Source organism: Coenobita brevimanus, chromosome 44 (genome assembly GCF_032717465.1).
Source record: "Coenobita brevimanus isolate Jiangsu-jjx chromosome 44, ASM3271746v2, whole genome shotgun sequence".
Lineage (NCBI taxonomy): Eukaryota > Metazoa > Arthropoda > Malacostraca > Decapoda > Coenobitidae > Coenobita > Coenobita brevimanus.
The window spans coordinates 11,664,863-11,683,802 of record NC_136997.1 but is presented as its reverse complement, the minus strand read 5'-3'; the positions used below and the strand labels follow the sequence as shown (position 1 = coordinate 11,683,802).

At 44.1% G+C, this 18,940-nt stretch overlaps 1 protein-coding gene across 1 annotated transcript in view; it reads left to right on the top strand.

Annotated features, from left to right (window-relative positions):
- Positions 1-18,940, top strand: part of LOC145397974 (glutamate receptor ionotropic, delta-1-like) — a 206,706-nt gene that overhangs the window by 76,270 nt on the left and 111,496 nt on the right. The window contains exon 3 of the mRNA XM_080270949.1: positions 16,946-17,145. Within this exon, the coding sequence (XP_080127075.1) occupies positions 16,946-17,145 (200 nt within the window). The remainder of the gene's footprint in view (positions 1-16,945; positions 17,146-18,940) is intronic.

The window sequence follows — 18,940 nt, the reverse complement described above, 5'->3', positions numbered from 1 at the left end:
GACGTATATACACGTCAACGGGATGTGGCGGGTTAATTTCCACCTTTTCCCTCTCCCAGGCTTGACTATAAGATCTAATCAACCGTAAAATTATAGTTTCATTTAATGACATGAATGTAATTTACTTTGACATTGGAGATGGTAATGGACTTGAGGCCAATGTTACATTGATGGGAACCTACCTCCACCTTCTTATTAATTTAGTCCTCCCAGGCACATTGACACGAACTGCCTTCTTTGCTGTTTGACACATAAACACACACTGATGCGAATTGCGTGAAAAGCAGAAAAAGCGTCATCAAATGAAAAGTGTTTGGCTGATTTGTGTCAAATTTGGACGTGTTCTAGCTGACGTGTCCCTCTTCCAAGGAAAACACTTGGCAGCACTGTAGAGCCTCCTTGGAGCTTGCCCGTAGCGAGAAACATCAGTACCTCAGAAGGAGTCAGGCTGTAAGGCTGCATCGTGTGTTCTGTCCCTTTAACTCCCTCTAATTCTCCCCCTCCCACCCAAGTCGAAGCCCCTATGGACTGAGTGTGATAATATATTATTTCTGTGCGTATTTTGAAGTGATTTTGTCGATGGAACATAGATACATATCTTGAGAAGAAATGGTGCCCGTTATCAGTCGTTAGGCCTACTGGAGAGACATGTGTTCCCTGTAGCTGGGTTTCGCCACTCAGCCTCCCCTGGGCCCTATGCTGTGAGTACATTTATATATAGAGTGAAGCAAATGCTTAAGCTGTATAGTGTGTGAAAGCTATAGTGGCTGGCTTTGTGATATATTGGAACTAGCATGCATTACGTACGCCATAGCCACAGTGTGGAATGGGGCAGGCATTACTTGTGTGCTGTAATTGGGAAGGGATTATTAGAGGTGTTTAGGTATGGAATTTGATAGCGATAATGTATAAGTATATGAATTTGTGTGAAATATAAGGCCAACTTGCTGTGAGTGTTCGTGAACGAGTGTGGTGTGTGCCAACATAGCGGTGTGTCATAAATCTCGAGGCGAAGGTGCTGCATCAAGGTCATGTTGTACCATAGTAAGGAACATAATAATTGCGGAGGTAGGTTTGGAATCATTGTGGTAGTCATGTATTTGCATATGATTTAGTGTGAAATGTAGGTGAATTGAGATGCGAGTGTTCATGAAGGGATAATTTTAGGGTGCCTAGTGTAGTGTATGTTAGCGATACCTTAGCACCAGTTGTGCTGGGACGTAAGGATGCCTAGCAACCACAGACGTCATTGAGGTACTGTAACTTGCTAACATTTAGAGAGTACTTATGCTTTATGTACAATGAACGTGAAATGTGTGGCAAGTGTTCGTGAAGGAGTTTTGTGGGTGCCTAGCATAGGTTAGCAATACCTTAGCGGCAGGTGTGTGGGGACGCTCCACACTTTCCCAATCAGCAAGAACTGGATGATTTGGTCCAAGATTTAGGACTCACCAGATCCAATGCTGAGCTGCTGGCATCATGTCTAAGTGAATGGAACTTGTTGGATCACAGATGCAAGTTGAGTTATAGGAATCAGCACGACAAGTTTGTATCCTTCTTTCAAATTTTGTAAAGAAATTTCGTTGTGCTATTGTTTGATGTTAAGGGTTTGTTCCAAGCCGTGGGAGTGGATTACAAGGCCTCAAAATGGCGACTCTTCAGAGACAGTTCCGTGAAAAGCCTAAAAGCTGAACTTTTGCGTGAACTCCCATCAAATCCAGTTGCAAATTCTGTGGAAATGAAAGAAGGATATAAGAATGTGAAAATTTGTCTCACAAAGTTCAAGTACTCAGATCACAATTGGGAGTTTTTGTGGGGATTTCAAAATGAATTCGTTCCTACTTGAAATGCAAGGCGGTTATATGAAGTAACCATGTCTTGTATGCATGTTGGACAGCCGGAGCGATGCAAAACATTTCGTGAGGAAAGATTGGCCTCTAAGAGAGTCTCACGCCAAGCTTGTGCAACGTTCTGAGAGCTCCACTGATATCCTGAGAGAGGGTATTGCTAACGCCGCCACACATAAAACTTGGTCTTGTGAAACAATTCGTGAAAGCCATCAGCAAGGATGGTGATGCGTTTCTGCATATCCGATCAGTGTTTTCCAATTTGAGCGTGGCAAAGGTGACAGCTGGCATATTCACCGAGCCACGAGTACAAAGAATGGTTCCAGGTAGGGTTGCCATACCTGAACAGTCAAAATACCAGATGCTTCTGCTGAAAGCCATGCTCCCCCTCCCCCAACACAAACCTTGGGCTTTTGGCATTATGAAACCCTTATATATATATATATATATATATATACACACACGAGGTGCTACCCAAATGGTCCAGTAATTTGAACAGAGGAAGACAACCGTTTGCAGTTTTGCTTTTTGCCAGTAGGAGGAGTCAGCAGCATCCCTTGTGCATTAGTGTGGCCCCTGCCGTGTTTGAGAGTAGACGTATTGTTGAGCTATGCTTACTACTGTAACGTGGTGTGTAGGTGGTTTGGCGGTTTTGCAGTGGCGGACCTCATGGAACAATGAACCTGCATCCAGTTCTGCTTCAAGATCAACAAAACGGCTGCAGAAACTCACCAGTTGCTTCAGTAAGCCTTTGCTGACAATGCCATGTTCCAATGCATTTTCTGGTACAAGTGGTTCAAGGAAGGACGAACATCCATCGAAGACAATGACCGTTCTGGACGACCGTCAATTGCAACAACACAAGAAAACGTTGGAAATGTTCATCAGGCTATTCTTGCAATTCGTAGACAAACTATCCATGATGTTTGTGATATTGTTGGACTGTCGTACGAGAGCGTGCAACGCAATTTGTCGGACATGTTGGGCACAAGATGCATCGCTGCAAACTTTGTGCCAAGATTGCTAAGTGACAAGCAGAAGGCACATCGCGTTGCAGTTTGCTGGAAGCTCAAGAATCAGGTCAGAGATGACACCACCTTCATCTCCAAGGTCATAACTGGTGATGAATCATGGGTTTATGTTATGACCCGGAGACAAAACAGCAGTCATAGCAATGGAAGTCTCCCAATTCACTGAGGCCAAAAAAAAAGTGCATCAAATTTGCAGCAATGTCAAGTCGATGTTGACCGTTTTCTTCGATATCCGAGTCCCACCTGGTCAATTTGTTAGCGGAAAGTTTTACTGTGAAGCTTTGCTGCGTCTGAGGGAGAACATCTGCCGCAAATGTTCAGAACAGTGGAAGAACAAGGACTGGGTCCTGCATCATGACAACGCCCCCGCCCACACATCAATTGTCATCCGGTAGTTCCTGGTTTCCGCTAACACGGTAGTCATTCCCCACCCACCCTATTCGCCTGACCTTGCCCCCTGCGACTTTTTCCTGTTTCCCAAGCTGAAATGACGACTGAAAGGGTGTCTATTTGACTCGAGTGAAGAGATCCAGACAGAACTGCAGGAGGTACTAAAGACCATCATGCCTGAAGCCTTCCAGGGATGCACGGACTCGTGGGAAAAACGCTGGAACCATTGTATTCATGCCCAAGGGTACTACTTCAAAGGCGACAATGAGAACAAGGAGGTAAGGTAACTTAGGTTCCTACAGTATTCAAATTACTGGAACTTTTGGGTAGCACCTAGCACTGTATATACATCAGCGCTACTGTACTGCATCCATCTATCCATGATCCATCATCCTGACATTTAAGAAGAGAGTGACCAGCCTCAATCATCCCTGAGTGGCATTAAGTGAGCAATAAACCCCACCCAACCCTTGGATATGAACCTGCACAGGCTCAGTCCGATTGGAGAGCCTTCTTTAATCTTTTTACAATATATTGGAAAACCGGCAAAGTTGGCAAGATTATGACTGTAAAATGCAACAACACCTTAGATGCAGGATAAGATCATAAGAATAACAAATGCTACAGTGTAAAAATGAATACTAAGCCAATAATTGTGTGCAGTTTCCGTTTATTTTATAGCTATAACAACACTATGAAAAAAACTCGTGGCTGAACAAGTGGAAAAGGCATGATATTTTAGCTAGCTGCTAGCACTAAACCAGCCAAGTTGGCAACACTTACCAGCAGACGAAAACAACGAAAGTCTCTCTCTCTCTCTCTCTCTCTCTCTCTCTCTCTCTCTCTCTCGTCATTACAGAGTTTAACAGTATATTAAATTTTTCGAGAAAAAGTGATGGAAGCTGAAATTCCGGACTTTTGGAGAATTTTTTAAATTCCTCCCGGACGAAGATTTTGACACCTAAATCCAGGACATGCCCGGGAAAATCCGGACGTATGGCAACCCTGTTGCAAGTCGTGAACTTTAGGGTAAAATGGCCGATGATGAAGAGTGCGTTTGGAATGCTTTCAGAGAGGTTGTGGAATGTTTTCTTGGCAACCAGAGGAGACCACATTCCGCACAGCTCGTCGATGACCTGATCAGCGCATTCCACTGGCATGGATGCAGAATGTCAATCAAATTGCATTATCTTCATTGCCACCTTGATTTCTTCATAAGCAACATGGATGCAGTCAACGAGGAACATGGCGAACGGTTCCACCAGGATATTCTGTTGATGGAAACCAGCTGTCAGGGCAAGTGGAACGAGACGATGATGGACGATTACGTTTGGGGATTGCTGCGTGATTGTCATCATTGCTACGGAAGAGAGTCAAGATCAAATGTGCATTTCTAGATACTATGTGCCCTGCATTCCGTGTGATGTTACTCTTTGCTTTTTTTCTATTTACATTCTTAATATACACTCTGAAATGTATAAATTCCTTGAAATTCTTAACATTCTTGAAATGGTAACAAGTTGTATTCGTATCCTTGTGCGATACATATCTTGTTGCACAACTCCTGTAACTCTAGACTTACACAAAAACAAATAGCATAATCAGAATCTACGCATTGACACTGATAAGAAAGAGCGTAAAAATCAACATAAACAAAAAATTGGTTTAAGTTTGTTAGACAGAGGCTTATTATTCAAGCACTTTCAGTGCCATGCAATTTGAAATATAAGACCAGAGAATTTGAAAATTGATTTTATGTTGAGTATCTGTATCATTAATGGTTTCTGCATCACACATCAGTGTAATGCCTTTGACATGTGTCAGTTCACATTCGGGAATACTGGCTACGTTCAGCCCAGTTTCACATCTGCTATATCAAGATTTTCGTGTTTTTTTTTTTCTTTTTTTGAGAAAAGGAGGGGGTGCGCATGGAAAGTTTGATCCAAAACGAATCAGACATTCTTGAAATACTGCTCTTTCCTCAACTTTGAATCTGGCTCAAAACCGTTTGACTATGATCGACTGGTACTAATCACGTTTTTCTAAATCACTTTTTTCCATACGTAGGAAATATGAATGTCACTTTACATCCAAAGAAGCCACTATCCACCCAACCCCGAAGAAAGGAAGTTCCTCTGTCCCCTCTGATTACAGACCAATAGCTATCACATTTTCTCTTAGTAAAGTAATTGAAATCGTAATGAATAAACATTTACCGGTATTCAAACATCTTAAATCCATTAACCTAGTCAGTGATAGACAGTATGGTTTTCGCCACGAATGATCCACCATTGATATGCTTAATCTCCCTTGCTATGGACTAACGTCTTTTGTTCCTCTGATTTCTTCGTGTCTCAGCGACAGAAAGATAAGAGTAAAAGCAGGTGATGTATTACCCAATTTCCATTCAATTAATGCCAGCATACCACAAGGAGATCAGTTCTGGCTCCTACCCTATTCCTAATTGATATTAAAAATCTCTTATTTGCCTCCCATAATCTGTCTATATATCTATTGACAGACGCCTTAATCCCGTAAGAGATGGCCACAAACAAATCGTCTCCATGTCACCCTGTCACCTACAATTTTGCTCCCCTGCTCCCATCTCACACCCCCCTCTCTCATAACTCTCCACTTCATCCCTCCATCTCATCCTTGGCCTCCCATTCCCTCTCCCCCCTCCACCTCATTTATATACACTCTGCTCATCTGTCTCTGACTCTCCATCCTCTCTACATGGTAGGTGAGGGCGCCCACCATTCACCCACTTAGTGTAGTGGTACTCTGTGTTTAGGGTAGTTCTACATTGAATGGCAAGCCAAATGATTTCCTGTAAACCAGGAAAGCATTTACAACACTGGGTGGTAACCTTATAACCAACCAACACGTGTTCTCTACGTGACAACAAGTGGGTTGGCGGAGGATTAGTGCCCCTTCCCGGAAAACAACTAACTAAAAATACGAACAGAAGCCTGGGACCAGGACTGACCAAAAGATGACGACTAAGGACCGAATAAAGGACGTGATATGGATGGCGACTTGGAATGTGAGGGATGTAAATGATGAGGTGAAAGATAGAGAGATTATCCAGGTGCTTGAGGGTGTAAAAGTGGATGTATCTGGATTAACTGAAACTAATGGAGAGGTGATAGTGTGAGAGAATGGGAGTATGGATTGGGTGTATGTACGGGAATAGGTGAGAATGAGAGGGAAGAAGGAGGAGTATGTATTGTGGTGATTAACAGGTGGAAGGAGAATATAAGAGTATGGATCAGTTGGCTCAAGGATTGTGTAAGATTGAAACTTGGACTACAAATGCGGGCGATTGTGTGTGTTTATGTGCCAACACAGGATCGTGTAGGCATAGTGAGAGAAGAGTTCTGGACAAATGTGGAAGTGTGCATGGAAAAGTTTGAAAGGAATGAGAGAGTGTTTTTGACTGATGATATGAATGGTAAAGAAGGGAATGTGAAGGTGGATGGAGTGGTTGGTGAGTTGGGTGTACCTCCTGAGATAGATGAGAATGGCAGTGCTTTAGTGGACATTTGTGCAGGGAGGGGGTAGGTAACAGCCAATACCCTCTTCAAGCACAGAATGATCCATATGTATACATGGCGTGTATTGAGAAGGGTGGGTGGTGAACTGAATGAATGGAAGGCAATGATTGATTATGTGTGTGTGGATGAAAGGATGCAAATGTGTGTAATGGATGCAAGAGCATATAGAGGTTGGGAGAGTGGACTTTCTGACCACCACCTGGTGGTGGTGAGAATGAAGGTCTGAGTGAAATGGAAATATAGAAGAAGGGATGGATGGGAGGAAGTAGTATGTGCAAGGAGAGTGGAAAGCTTACAAGAGGATGAGAAAAGGCCAGAATATAAGAGAGAAGTGGAGGAGCGATTGGTAAATATGGACTGGAGCAGATGGGGGACATGGAAGGCAAGATATTCACATGAAATATGTGCAGCATGTGAGGTGTTGTGTGGGGTGAAGGGAATATGGAAGGGGGTGCAAGGAACAGCATGGTGGAATGAAGAGGTGAGACAGGCTGTCGCACAAAAGAAGAAAGAATATAGAGAGTAGATGAGAAACAGGGGCGTGGGAGATGGTGAGAGACTGAAGAGAGAGTTATCTGTGGAGAGGAAGAGAGAGGTGAAAACATCAGTAAGAGAAAGAAAAGAGTGGATGAGGAATTTGGAAGGAATTTGAGTGTAAAGTGGAGGGAATGTAAGAAAATGCTCCGGAAAGAGGTAAGGAGAATTAGAAAGGGTGTCAATGAAGTCTGTAGGGGAGTGAAAGATAAAAATGGTAGATTACTGGTTGAGAAGGGAGAAAAAGTGAGAAGATGGAGAGAACACTTTAAGGAATTAATGAACATAGAGAATGAAAGTAATGCGAGTATAAGTCACCGGAGAATGGCTGGGAGAAGATTCGATTTGAGAAGAGAGGAAGAAATCAGTAGGATGGAAGTTGTGGAAGCAATTAAAAAGGTCAAAATGGGGAAAGCCCCAGTAATTGATGGAGAGTGTGGAGAAATGCTGAAGCATGGGGGAGGGATAGTAGTAGAATGGATGTGGAAGATGTGTAGATTGGCCTGGGAGGAAGGTAGAGTTCCGGAGGATTGGAAGTCAGGTATAATTATTCCCTTGTACAAAGGAAAAGGGGAAAAAGAAGTCTGTGGTAATCATAGGGGCATTTGCCTACTAAATGTAATAGGAAAAGTATATGGCAGGATACTTATTGACAGAGTTAGGGAAATAACAGAGGAATGAATGATTGAATGAAAATGTGAATGGCGGCGCAACAGCAGAGGTCATATGCCGCCGAACATAATATTACAAGAAAGGCAAAATATATAAAAATGATAAAAAGCAGAGATAAACGATACGTAAAACAAACGAAGAGAATAAAGGAATAAAAGAAACCACCAAAGCTAAAAAACAGTGGAAAGATAGGGGTTAAAATTTGAATATTATCATTAAAACACAAACTAAAACATGGAAAAGCCCTACAGCTTATGGAGAAGACCTGAGTTCAACACAAAAAAGAAGGTGCCTACTCTCACAGCACAAGCCTCTTCACTAAGAACCAAGGAAACAAGGTACGATCCATTGCTGTCTCAGTACCCGGATAGGTACTGCTGTCAGAGGTCCCCAAGACTGGGGCATTCGACAAGAAGATGCCGCAGAGTCAAGGGAACCAGACAGTCATCACAATAGGGAGGGGGTGTCCTCTTCATTAAAAAACCATGAGTCAGCCTAGTGTGGCCAATCTGGAGATGGGGCAAAGCTGTTTCCCACTGTCGGGACAGTCCCATGTAGCCCCCATTGGCCAGGGTCCTATGAATGCTGTGGAGTTTGTTCGTCCCTGCTGCATCCCACCTCCTCTGCCAGCAGAAACGGACAGCTTTCACAGTGGCTGCACATAAATCCTCGGATGGGACACGGTATTGAGGAGAAGAAAGGCAAGAGGCAGTAGCTCCAGCCAAAGAGTCAGCATGCTCATTGTCCACAACCCCTACATGAGCAGGGACCAAATACAGTTGTACAGAGTATCCTCGCCTACATAATAAGAAGAGCCACTCCAAGACAGACAGGACTAGGGGATGTGATGGGAAGCCACTAGACAGAGCTTGTAGGGCACTGGCTGGGTCACTAAAAATGGTAAAAGAAGCTGGAGGAAAGCTAAAAATCAATTCAATTGCAACTAAAATGGCTGTAAGCTCAGCAGTAAAAACAGATGCAGAGGGAGGGAAACTCCCATCACGGCAAAAATCTCGAAAAATGACACCAAAGCCTGTCGCCACACGGGATTTAGAGCCATCAGTATATATAGTGATCGAGTCATTGTGAGCAGAGGCATGTTCTAAAAAATAAGACAAAGCTGCCTGTGAGGAAAGAGAGGCCTTCCTCTCAAGGAAGTAATCATATGGTTTTACCTCTGGAAAAAGCCAGGGAGCCACTCGGGGGACACAAACAGGGCAAACAGGAGAGGACTGGACACCCAACTCCCCCATGGCAGCCCTCAATCTGTATCCAAACAGGTGTGGATAGCAAGGGTGGCTGTCATAAAAGGGGAGAAGAGCGACCTCAGAGACAGCCTTACAACTCAGTGAGGCTGGAAGACAGTGAATGCGGTGCCAAGACTGCATCATCAAGGACTGCCAGCAGAGACCAAGTGATGGTTCATTCGCATCAACCAACAGGCTTTTGATCGGGGACGACTGAAAAGCCCCAGTTGACAGACGAATCCCAGCATGATAGACCGAATTTAGCAGCTTCAATCATGCCTCAGTAGCAGAGGAGTACACCACACACCCATAGTCCAATTTGCTCCTAACTAAGGCATGGTAAAGTCAGAGCAGGATGGTTCTGTCAGTGCCCCAAGACAAGTGAGATAAGGTCTTTAGGAGAGAGTGCACGGAGGCATGTGAGTCGTAATGAATGGATACTAGATCCACGTCAGTCTCCTGTCAAAGAAAAGTCCGAGAAACCTTGTCTCTTCGACGCATCACACCCTGTCATATAACTGGAGATCTGGGTCAAGGTGAACTCCTCTCAAGCGTCAGAAATGCAAGGCCACCATCTTTGTTGGGGAGAAATGGAAGCCGTGCATTGCGGCCCACTGAGAGACCCTGTCTAGAGCGAGCTGCATGCGACGTTCAACGTTCAGCCATGGACATTCGGGCCAAATCTTCGACATACAGTGAGACCGACACACCTTCTGGAATAGAGGACACAATACGGTCCAGTGCTATAACAAAAAGGGTCACACTGAGGACACTTCCTTGAGGCACCCCTTCCTCCTGAGGGTATGAAGGAGACAGGGTGGCGCCAACCCTAACTCTGAATGAATGGTCATACAGAAAATTTAGTATAAATAGGGGTAGCCTGTCACGTAAACCAAAAGAATGGAGTTGTTGGAAAATACCACACTGCCATGTAGTATCATATGCCTTATCTAGATCAATGAATATGCACACCAAATGCTGCTGTCTAGCAAAAGCATCACATGCTGCAGCCTCAAGACGGACAAGTGCATCTGTTGTTGAGCGACATTTTCGAAAACCAGACTGACACTGAGAGAGACATTCATTCCTTTCAAGGAAATACATTAGGCACGTGTTAACCATCTTCTCCAATAATTTGCACAAGCAGGATGTTAAGGCAATTGGCCGATCCTTCAGGGGACTGTAGCCTGCCTTCCCCGGCTTCTGGAATGGCAGGACAATAGCCTCATGCCAAGAAGTGGGAAGGGAAGAGTCCCACCAGATTCTATTAAAAAGGCTGAGGAGGAAAGACAATGCATCATCATCCAGGTGTCGAAGCATCGCGTAGGGAATATCATCTGGTCCTGGTGAGGTGTCATGACAGAGGGAAAGGGCAGATCGGAGTTCGTGACAAGAGAAAGGGAGGTTGTAAGACTCCACATTCCCCCAAACGGAAGTCCAGTACCCTTGCCTCCTCTATCTCCCGTTGGCTGGCAAAAATTGGTGAGCTAGTATCCCTATGACTGACCGCTGCAAAGGCGGATGCAAAAATATCAGCCACGGCTGTAGGGTCACCAACAGGCTCACCATTAGACATTAGCACGAGGGACCTGCCTTGAGTAAATTTTCCTGAAATCTTTCGCACCCTCTTCCACACCTGAGACACTGGTGAATTTGAGTTTACAGATGACACAACGACAGGCGCATAGCACCCGTCTAGCAACAAACTCTCACCCCTTTTCTGTCCAACTCTCTAATGCAAGAGTCAACCGTTACTCCCAGTCCTTCATTTATGCAACAGGTCAACTCTGGAACTGTCTCCCTCTGTCTGTATTTCCTGCTTCCTATGATCTCCAGTCTTTCAAAAGCAGTGTGTCCAGGCATCTCGAAATGAATGGATGTTGAATTTGGCTCTCTCTTGTATTTTGTTTTTCTCTTGGAGGGAACAGTATTGCAGGCTCATTGCCTTTGGTTCCTTCTTCCTCACAAAAAAAAAAAAAATCCAAGAGTCCCGCCTAGCTTGTTTCAGCACCCAACGAGCCTTAGTTCATGCCCTTCTGAACTCCACAAGATAATGCTCTGTCCTGTATCTACAATAATGGGAAAAAGTTCTTAGCACATACAGTACAGCAACACTGCAATCATCATTCCACCATGGGACAGGTCGATAATGATATGTACCAGAGGTTTGAGGAACAGCATGAAGGGCAACAGAATGTAGAACAGAGATAAAGAAGAAAACAGACTCGTCAATACTCGGAAAGTCTTCAACTGAGGCATTAATGGAAATCAGAGAAGAAAAAAGGGACCAGTCTGCCTTATCCAATCTCCACCTTGGTAGCCGGGAACAGGGACTAGATACTGCTGCAGTAAGGAGCATGGGAAAGTGATGACTTCCATGGAGATCCTCCATAACCTCCCAGGCAAAGTTTAGGAGACAGTCAGGAGAGCAGACAGAGAGGTCGATTGCAGAATGTCAGGAGAGCAGACAGAGAGGTCGATTTCAGAAAGTCAGGAGAGCAGACAGAGAGGTCGATTGCAGTAAATGAATCAGTTTGGGGGTAAAAATGTGTAAACACCCCAGTATTGAAGAGGGCGAGATTCTCATCCTCCATTAAGGACGCCAACAAACTCCCACGTTGGTTAACAAGACAGTCACCCCACAAAGGGTGGCAACCATTAAAGTCCCCCAAGAGCAGAAAGACATAGGTAACTGACCAAGAAGGTTCTCAAGTTCCACCCTACTGACTGCTGTGTTGGGTGGTAAATAAATGGAACAAACTGAATACCAGCAGTGACCATACAACCACACAGCAGCACACTGGAGGTCAGACTGGAGGTGGACTGGCCGATGAGAGATGTCAGCCTTCACCAAAACAGCACTACCCCCAACAGGACCCTGGGTTGGACCTGAGTAAAATGCATTAAACCCAGGTGGTGCGTGAAGAGTGGCAAACCCTACAAGAGTTTCCAACCTTGCCCCTGCCAAGCAACCAAATTTAGGTTGCTGCTTAGAACTGCCCTTAGAAAGGGACTGACTGGTACCATTATCGTGTACAGTATGCAGCCCAGCTGAAGATAACCTGCAGGAAGAAGAAGAGGGCCGGACAATGGTCTTCTTCTGTGGGGGGGGCAAGGGATGGTTTGGCAGGGCGACCACAGGTTGCCCTAGCTGGAATAGAGCAGGTAGTGCCACTTTGAGAAGAAGCATGATAGGTAGCACATCCCTCAGTACTGGAACCTTGAGAGGGAAATGCCTCATGCAACTGACCAGGCGCATCAATGACATGAGTACCACCATCATCATCTGGAGGTGGCTGGGTCGTCACTGAGATGCCATCCCCAGCCTGCACTTGCCCTGATCCCTGAGCATCACGACGAGGAGTAGTGAACTCTACAGCAGAGATTTTTGGTAGCAGTGCTTTGCTCTCTGAACACTCTGAGGAGCGACGGCGACGCTTGCCATGCACAAGAAGGTCACTGGGAGTTTTGGATGTGTCAAAGCAAGACGTAGCATCGACACGAGTGTTTGTCACAGGAGGAACCGGAGGAACTGGGATGGAGGAGGCACTCCCAGATGCTGGAAGCACCACTGCAGAGGAGACACCCTCAGAGACAGGGGGCACCTCCCCGGAGGAAGCACAGCCACTTCCAGGCTGCACTCCCTCAGTGGAATCCCCCAGCAGGGAAGGCTGGGAAGTAAAACCCCATGAATTTGATGGGGCATTGTGTGATGGCAGGGGCACCTGCCGAGTAGCTTTAGGGCGAGACAAGACAGCAGCAAAGGTAACCCCAGGTCGAATGAACTGCTCCCTTACCCTGGCCTTTGCCTCAGAAAAGGAAATTTTCTCCTTTGTTCGGACAGAAATAATCTCATATTCATACTTACATACTTCACAATCCCTTGAGGAGGCTGGATGCGCCCCTCCACAGTTCAAACATTTAGAGGGTTGAGAACAATTAACCATTCCATGAGAATCTCCACCGTAATATCCGCAGACCCCAGGAAGGCCAGACACTTCCTGCCTGCAAGAACAGCAAACATGACCAAACATTTGACAATAATAAGACCTTCTAGGTCAGGGAACAGAAGGTTTAACCTTAAGCTTCCACCACGCAGCAGTAACAACATCCGGCAAAGAAAGGCGATCAAATGTCATAATGAGAGTGGGCGTGGGGGTCAAAATCCCATCAACTTTCTTCATAATTCTCTGTACTGCTACAACTCGCTGAGGAGCCAGCCCCTCCAAGAGGGAAGAATCAGAATAAGAGAACAAGTCACGAGAATACACAACCCCTCGGGACTGATCTAGGACCAAGTGACGAGAGGCAAATAAGGGATAATCGGCGACCATAGTAAGAGACTGGATGCGTGAACTCTCCTCTTCATTCCTGGCTTCTAGCAACAGAGAACCATCGCCCTGCAAGGAGACCTTGGGAGTAAATCCGAATGCTGTAAGTAGACTACTGTGAATTTGAAAACAGTTCAGGTTCCGGAAGGAAGCACCATCATCAGTTTTGAGTACTATTTATTTTGCGTAAGAGTGTTTCACAAAAAAAAAATAGGTAACAGCTCGATAGAAAGGGCATCTTGATTCACAGTTTTGGCAGTTGACCCAGAGGGTACAGGGTCATCGCCCAGAGAGTGACCAGTTGATGCCAACCAGTGCGGCTGGTCACTGACCACACGAGTGGTTAAGGAAGTGTTCAGTGTATCCAAATGTACATTGTTGAATATAAATTGGCACCAGGAGCCAAGGGAAACTGCCTTCCAGGGACTGAGAGGATTGAGCACAGTCTGATGAGGACGGGGTACCTCGTCCACAAAGGGTGTCCCAAAAAGGACACCCTGTGATACGAAAGTTTGCTCCCACCAGTGCAAAGACCCCCCTCCCCAACACCCCCCAGCCCAGACACCCAACCAACCAACTCAGGACAGTACCGAGGCGATCCCTCTGGAGGGCAGCACCGATGACCCATACGGGTAACCTACATTTCAGGCAGCGCTTAGTCAGATCCCTCACCCACAAACCTACGCACATGGGAGACCCTGCCAGATGTCGTTACATCCACGGGCAGGATTGTGGGATCACAGCGGCATGCAAGCCCCCCCACCACAACAAGGTGGCTGCCCACGGGGGGAGAAATAACAGAGGAATTAGTTGGAGAAAAACAGGGAGGTTTTAGGAAGGGAAGAGGTTGTGTAGATCAGATATTCATTCTTAGATCTTTAGTGGACAAGTTCTAGAGAAGGGAAAGAAATTGTTGGCCTTCATGGATTTGGAGAAAGCATATGACAGGGTGGACAGACAAGGACTGTGGAAAGTATTAAGAAAATATGGAGTAAATGGGAAATTGTTGTATGCTGTGATGAGTATGTATGAGGGTGCTAAGGCTGCAGTGCATGTGGATAATGAAATGGATGAATTTTTGTACTTGAATGTTGGATTCAACAGAGATGTGTCATGTCTCCATGGTTCTTCAATCTGTATATAGATGGGGTTATAAATGAGATGCAAGGTAGGGCAGTGGATGTTGGAGTGGCCCTGATGAGAGAGGGCAGTGTTTGGAAACTCCCTATACTGTTGTTTGCAGATAATACTATGCTGTTAAGTGAAGATGAAGGGAAGCTGCAAGGTTTGGTGGACGAGTTTGGGAGTGTGTGGAAGAAACGGAATCTTAAGGTGAATATAGGGAAGGGTAAAGTTATGGTCTTCGAGAGAAGTGTAGTAAGTGAATGTGCAGTGAGGCTGTATGAGGAGGAATTGGATAATGTTAGTTCGTCTAGGTACCTGGGTAGTGTAATGGGTAAGGATGGAAGTTTGGAGGGTGAAGTGCTCGAAAGCGTACAACAAATAAGAAAGGTTGCTGGTTCCTTGAAAGCAGTGATAAGAAACAGGGAGGTGAGCATGGAAGTGAAAAAGTAACTACATGACAATATTATAATAACAACTCAAACGTTTGGAAGTGAAGCTTGGACGTTGTTGGAGAGACAGAAGTCAAGAGTGAGAGCAGTGGAAATGAGTTATTTGAGAGGAGCATGTGGAGTCACATGGAGAGACAAACAAATGAGGAAGTGAAGGAGCATTGTGGTGAGGATGCGGATGTGATAGGAGGCGTTAGGAGAAACCCATAACCCTATAATCACATCCGTTTATATGCAGATGACTCAACACTTCACAGTTTATTTACACTTAAACGCCCATTCACGAAGTTTAATCTCTCTAACTCACAACTCGAAACAGCCATCTCCATAAAACAAGACTCATCTAGGATCACTGAGTGGGGACAAAATAATCTTGTCTCATCGAAAGCCTGTAAAACCAAATATATACAATTTACAAATCGACAGATTTTGCCAGATTCCTATATTACCTTCCATGCTGCTAATATTCATGTCTCCAAAAGAATTGAAATTCTCGGTGTTTCACTTAAAACTGACCTCAGCTAGACCTTTCCTGTCAGATTACTTGCTACAACCACCTCAAAGAAACGTAGATTACTGTATGAGTTCGTAGTTTCTTCACTGACAAGCAGTTGGCTATAGTTTATCCGAGTTATGTGCACTCTCAGCTAGAATATTGCTCACCCTCCTGGTGTGGATGTGGGGAGGTTGCACTGAAGCAACTGACAAAAATTCAGAACAAAGCTGTTAGAATTCTTATTAACCCTGCTATTATAAATAAACTACCACCCCAACAGGTAAGAAGGAATGTTGCCTCCCTTGCATTATTTTACAGTGCCACCTCTCCATGTCTTCCCTTGTGTTACACGGGCATCTGGTAGTGCTCATGACTGGAATGTCACACTGCCATATTACAGAACTTCCACCTATCAGAAATTTATTATTCCCCTAACTGCATCTCTTTGGAACTTGTTTCCCCAGAGGTGTTTCCCCCCTAAACTTCAACCTACAGCTGTTGAAGTCCAAATGTTACAGAGTTTTTATGAATGGAGGACACCAGTAATCTGGTGTGGGCTATGAACTATTTTTTTTTATTCATTTGTTTTCCTTCCTCTGTTGTATTATTTAAAATAAGAATGGATCCGGCATTTACAAACTATTTTATTAACATATACCTATACATATACATACCGTACACTCATCGATACATACCTACATACATACATACAATATATAATATAATATAGGTACCAAACCAACCACAAGAGCTACGTCTTGGACATCAGTTATGAAAAGCAAATAAGGATAAAGTGAAGGCAGAAGGATGTTTTAAATAAAATTTTTGAACACATTTCCACAGTAGCTGGAGTACTAATAATACATGCAAAAAAAAAAAAAAAACATTTAGGGCTTCACTATACATATGTTAAGGAATATCATTCTGACAGTTTTAACGTTCAGGTCCCACGGAGCCCCCCAAATGTGACAAAATGACAACATATCATTGGAAAACTTGAGGAAAAGTAAATGGTCTTACTTTAATTGTTTTCATCAAAATATGCTGCCATACTACTGAACATGCCCCACAAATACCAAATTATGTATCAGACACTGGTGTATCACAGGAACTGTGAAAACAACAAACCAATAAAAATTCTTTAAAAGCAAAAATATAAACGTCAGCAAGCATGGTCGGTCGAATATGTTCCACACTTTCAAATGTGAACGTCAAAAATGTCATAGACTATACATATGTCTGGCAACATGGGTGTTGATATTTCAGGTGGCTGGCGTGTTGCTTGGTCAATCCATGGACGACAGGAAGGTGCGGATGTGGTGGGTGAGGGTGTGGCTGCTGTCCTGGTGGCTGGTGGTGGACATCCTGGCTGTTGTCTACACTGGCAACCTGATGGCTGTCCTCACCATCCCTGCCTACCCGAGCCGCATCCAAACAGCAGATGATCTTGCTAAGTCCCGCTACATGTGAGTCTCTCTCTCTCTCTCTCTCTCTCTCTCTCCATTTAATGAAGATTATGGAATATTGAGACTGCGAAAAACACGTTCCTATTGACATCCACGCTAAAGACCATTAGTCATTCCAGTTTGCCAGTCATTTATTCATTACATCTATGGATAATTGTGCTTTCACACACACACACACACACACACACTACTTTCGAGAATTACCATGATGGAAAATGTTTAACCCCTCACAATGAATAAAGTATTTGGTAGAAGTAACAAAGACAAGAAGCGGTGCCAAGGCACAGCAAACCCGTTCCCGGCAGTTATGTTCGTGCTGACGTATAAACAAAACAGGATATCTAGTTCAAGATGTTACATATCGAATTTGGAGTAAATCGGGTGCAAACTGACTATTTTATGCCCATTTTAAATATTAGGCCCAACCCACCCGACATTCACCCCTCTACGGCTAACTCGGGGTGACCCCTTTGATGTAATGAGGCATGTTATAGAATGTAGATTTGAAAGATCCACTTTTAGGTTTCATGTCCATATGATGAATTTGAAAGGATTTATGGCAAAAAACGCTTTTTACCCATTCCCGTTTTTCTTTTACCTTTTTTGGGCCTACTGGCCAGGCCTTGGCCCAATTTGGCCCAAAATTTAATCAGGTTATCAGAAGGTCATACCCCATCATCCTCGAAAATTTGTTCAAAATTACACCAGTAGTTTTCGCTTAAAGTTGTTAACAGACAGACAGACAGACAGACACACACACACACACACACACACACATATATATATATATATATATATATATATATATATATGGGGGGGGGAATATTTTCCCCCAGAGCAGTTGTGCTCTCTACTTTTAAAATAGTCGTCCCTAGTTAGAGAGCAGAGGAAAACCTGAGATCGTTAATACCTAGTCAAGCGTTTTTTTAAACCCAGAAATTACGTTCTCGTTAATAATTCTTATTATTAATAAATTAAATGCTACTGCATCTAACCCTCTTGGACAGCTATCTTGTAAATACACGTAATTATTTGTAAAGTTCCATTGACCTAAACTGCGTCTGCGCATTACATGACATCACTTGAGGATGAAAAGCCTCATATAAAAAGCAGATGTAGGTTTAACATATTTACATAGATAAAGGGAATATTTGAGTTGGATTTAGTTTAATTAAAACTAAGATTAATTAGTTAGGTTTGCCCTGTACATATCATGATGCACCCTAACTGTATTTAGCATTGTAATTAAATTATAGTTGGCACCTGTACAATTCTATGAGGGAGATAGAGGCTCGCCATTTTCACGCACTCTGCTCCTAGACTTCGTCGAGCTAGCACATTGTAAATGCACACCTCAAGGACGCTTGGATGGCCAGGCAACTGACCTAAAGTCAGGCTCGTCGTCATCTGCTGTCCGATTCTTTCTAGCTAATTAACCTTTAAGAATTGGCCATTTCAATGGGGAATTAGCTAGGGGATAGTAGTGTAATTATTATGTGAGTTAAAGTATCTGTTATGGTACACTTAAACCTAAGAGGACAAATTTTTGGTCTCGCGAGTGAAGACCTACGATTTGTTTACTAGAAATGTTTAACATTTTGGTTTCGAGTGAGGATACCGACTTATAAAATTCAAATTTCTGACAATGTGTGTGTGTGTGTGTGTGTGTGTGTGTGTGTGTGTGTGTGTGTGTGTGTATTAACGACAAATTGTAATCACACTGCACAGTAGGGGGAGGCGGTGGCTGAATCGGTAGAGAGGAGGCTTGCAGTCCTGATGGACCCAGGTTCGAATC